At 54.1% G+C, this 3,352-nt stretch overlaps 1 protein-coding gene across 1 annotated transcript in view; it reads left to right on the top strand.

The window, feature by feature from the left end:
* Nucleotides 1-2,055: 2,055 nt before the first annotated feature.
* The window catches only part of ANO8 (anoctamin 8), a 9,962-nt gene continuing 8,665 nt past the window's right edge, over nucleotides 2,056-3,352 (top strand). The window contains exons 1-2 of the mRNA XM_006904276.3: nucleotides 2,056-2,378; nucleotides 3,128-3,277. Coding sequence (XP_006904338.1) covers nucleotides 2,273-2,378; nucleotides 3,128-3,277 — 256 coding nt within the window. The 5' untranslated portion in view covers nucleotides 2,056-2,272. The remainder of the gene's footprint in view (nucleotides 2,379-3,127; nucleotides 3,278-3,352) is intronic.

Raw genomic sequence — 3,352 nt, 5'->3', positions numbered from 1 at the left:
CGGCGTGACTGGTAAAATGCTCAACTGTTCTCGACTACCATTGGACCCCTAAAGACGTACCGCCCACCCAGTGAAGATCTTTGTTTCTATTGGCTGCTACCAGGGAAGGAGGCTGGGGGCTGCACTCAGCGGTGCAGCGAAATAGCTTTCCCCACAACAACATTAGACCGAATTTTACGATCCTAGAGAGGTTGGGATGGAAGACAGTGGAAATAAGGGGCAGGAGGAAGGCAGGCACAGGGCGGTGGGAATTACAGCGAGGCGAGGTTTCGATTCCTGTGTTTTCTATCTGGCCATCTGTATCCTTAAGCGAAGCAAGAGCATCTCAGTGGCTCGGAAGGATGAGTTCCGAGGAACCCACACACTGGCCCTGGGGAAATCTTGTCCAAACTTCTGGGAAGATGCCTGCTTGTTTTTTCGGAACTCTCCAGGTTTTCGCCCCTCCCCAGCTTTCCCTCCCGCCGTTCCTCGGAATACCCTTTCTCATTTAACAAATTCATTCTCGGGGCCTAGCTCCAAGGTCCCCTCCGCCAGGAACCTTTCTTGGTACCGTCGGCACAGCACTCTCTCCTTTCTGGGCTTCCCTGGCCTAGGGCTGCTCCTACAAAGCTGAGTATCATCTGTCTCTGGTGAAAACCAGAAAGAGGAGTCTCGGAAATTACGTTCAGGTTAACCCAGGAGAGGGCTAAACATTGGAATAAAGCGCTGATGGTGGAATTCCAGGCACTGGCTGGGAGGGGTCTCGAGAGCGCTTTTGCAGGGCTAATTCTCTGGTTCTTGGACGGAACGGGCGGGCGGTTCACTTGCCCTTTGGGATGAATTGGTTTGTCGGGCTAGAGTTCTAATTCAACCCCGCCCCCTCACTGTCCCGCCGTGCTCAATTTTTAAATTTGTAGAAGAGGAACAATGACATTTATTGTCTCTGAGTTGCTCCATCTGTTACAAGCATACGTCAAGCGCCTACTGTGCGCATTCTGAAAACCAGACCCTACCCTGGCTGAACTCTAAGGGAGGAGGCAACTCAAGATGGGCAGGGGTCCGGGTGCCAGAGAAAATACAGGTTGCCCAGTTAAATATGAATTTCAGATAAACAATAAATAAAGTTTTGTCCCATATAATATTTGAGAAATACTAAAAATTTATTCAATTATCTGAAATTCACATTTGTAAAAAATAGTATAAACAAAGCCACTTTAAAATGGAGCCAGAGCTGCCATCTCAGAGAAACTGCCTTGCACCGTCTCATGCCTCCTTTGGGACGTTAAAATGGGGTAAAACAACCTTCGAACTGGGTCTGAGCTACCTTGTTTCCCAAAGAACTGTTTGCCAGGATAACAAGAAAGCAGGTATTATGACTGCTGGACTGAAATTTTAAAACATTGTTTAGAATTAACATCACTGTTATGTTTCCTGCACCAATAGAAATTCATTCCTTTTACTGATATAATTGTTCCCCTTCCCTTTCTCATAAATACCCATTGCCTTTGTTTCCTAATTGCTACACTATTCGGGCTTCTGCCCTTGTTAGTCCATCCAGGATGGATAGCTATTCTTATTGATATCAAAGAAAAATACACACTTTTTGGTTCTCACTTTGAAAGGACTTTTATTTTTAGGTTAACTGGGAGGACTGTTATTTTTACTTGGTAAACTGGCAACTTTCGGTCCTCTCTGAGACGGTTACATCCTGAAGGATGTAGGGGTGAACTGGACGAAGAGGAGGTGAAGGGTGTCTTAGGCAGTGTCCTGAAGCAGGACCTCCTATAATTATTCACATTCTAGCTGTGGTGAGGTTAATGTTACCTGATATCTCTCCGGATTAGCCCTCCCCCTCTCACGTTTAGTTGTAGTCAAATCAAGACCACCTCAGATTCCAAACGTGCCTTTTCCAGACTCAGACAGGGAGTCCGGGGCGGCCAGTACCGAGACTTGGAATCCGGCGCGGGCGGGGACAAGGAGGGGAAAGCACCTTCCGTGCGGGCGGGAACGAGCACCAGAGAGCGAGGTGGGCGGGCAAGAACGAAACCCAGAAAACAACAAGGGCGGAGTCGAGAACCCCAGAGCGACGTGCTCAGGGCCGAGCAGGAGACTCGAGGTTCGGCGCGGGCGGGGACGAGAAGCAGAGCTCAGGCAAGCGGGGACCGCGGCTGGCGCGGGCGGGCGCGGCCTTTGTCTACTCCTCCCGCGCGTTCTGCCGCTGCACCGGCCCCATGCGTCCGAGGCCCCCAGGAGCCCCGGCCGCCCGCAGCCCCTGACCTGCTCTGCCCTCGCCATGGCCGAGGCCACCTCCGGCGCCGGGAGCACGTCCCTGGAGGGCGAGCGCGGCAAGAGGCCCCCGCCAGAGGGCGAGCCTGCAGCCCCGGCGTCCGGAGTTCTAGGTAGGTGTGCAGCGGCTGGGTTTGTCAGGGTTGCAGGTGCCTGTAATGCAGACAGCGGCTGTACCGGGAGGGGGATTGGAATCAGCTGTCCCCAGCCTGGAGCCCAGTCGAGGGGCTGGCTCCTCCCGACACTGCGGCTGGGCAAGCGCCGGCGGGACAGTGCAGCCGGCGGGGGTCCCAGAGCAGAGATACGGACACGCCCCTCCCAGAGCCCAGGCTCGTGGCAGAGCCCCGTCACCCTTTGGGCTACCGGATCGCGGCTGGGCAGGGGTGCGCCTGAGAGTTCCTCTCCACAGAGAGAACAGAATCATAGAGTCTTGGGTTCGAATCCCAGCTCCGCTGTGTGACCTTGGGCGCGTGACTTAAATGCTTTGGGCCTCAGTTTCCCCACCTGTGAACTGGAGGTAAGAACCGCACCCAACTGTGAGGACGCGCTGACATAATGTGGTAAAGCTTTCAGGGCTGCTTGAGTTAGCACCCCATTGATTGTGGTTTTGGAGGCGGAGCTGGGCCTCAAGAATGAGTAAGATTTGTAAAGGAGGGCCTGACGGAAGGACACTCCTGAAGGAGGGCTCTCTGGTGCAAGGACATGAAGGGAAGGAAACAAGCCTAAGCCAGAGCTCACGGGGCCTTGAATGTCAGGCTGAGTGCTCAGGAGCCCTGGCTAGTGTGTGAGCAGGGCAAGGGCTTGAAACCAGGCTCCTGGTTTGGGAGTAGCCTGATTCTGGCCTAACCTGCCTGCCCCCCAGATAAGCTTTTTGGGAAGCGGCTCCTGCAAGCAGGTCGATACCTAATATCCCACAAGGCATGGATGAAGACTGTGCCCACGGAGAACTGTGACGTGCTGATGACCTTCCCAGGTACCTGTGCCCACCCGCCCAGTGCCCAGTGGGGACTCCCCTGAGCTGGGCTCCCCTGAGTGGGAGTCCGTCTGTAGGAGGCCTCGGACCCTTCATGGCAAGAGCCATCAATCC

The sequence above is a fragment of the Pteropus alecto genome, unplaced genomic scaffold (genome assembly GCF_000325575.1).
Source record: "Pteropus alecto unplaced genomic scaffold, ASM32557v1 scaffold160, whole genome shotgun sequence".
NCBI lineage: Eukaryota > Metazoa > Chordata > Mammalia > Chiroptera > Pteropodidae > Pteropus > Pteropus alecto.
This window is presented reverse-complemented; position numbering and strand designations above follow the sequence as displayed.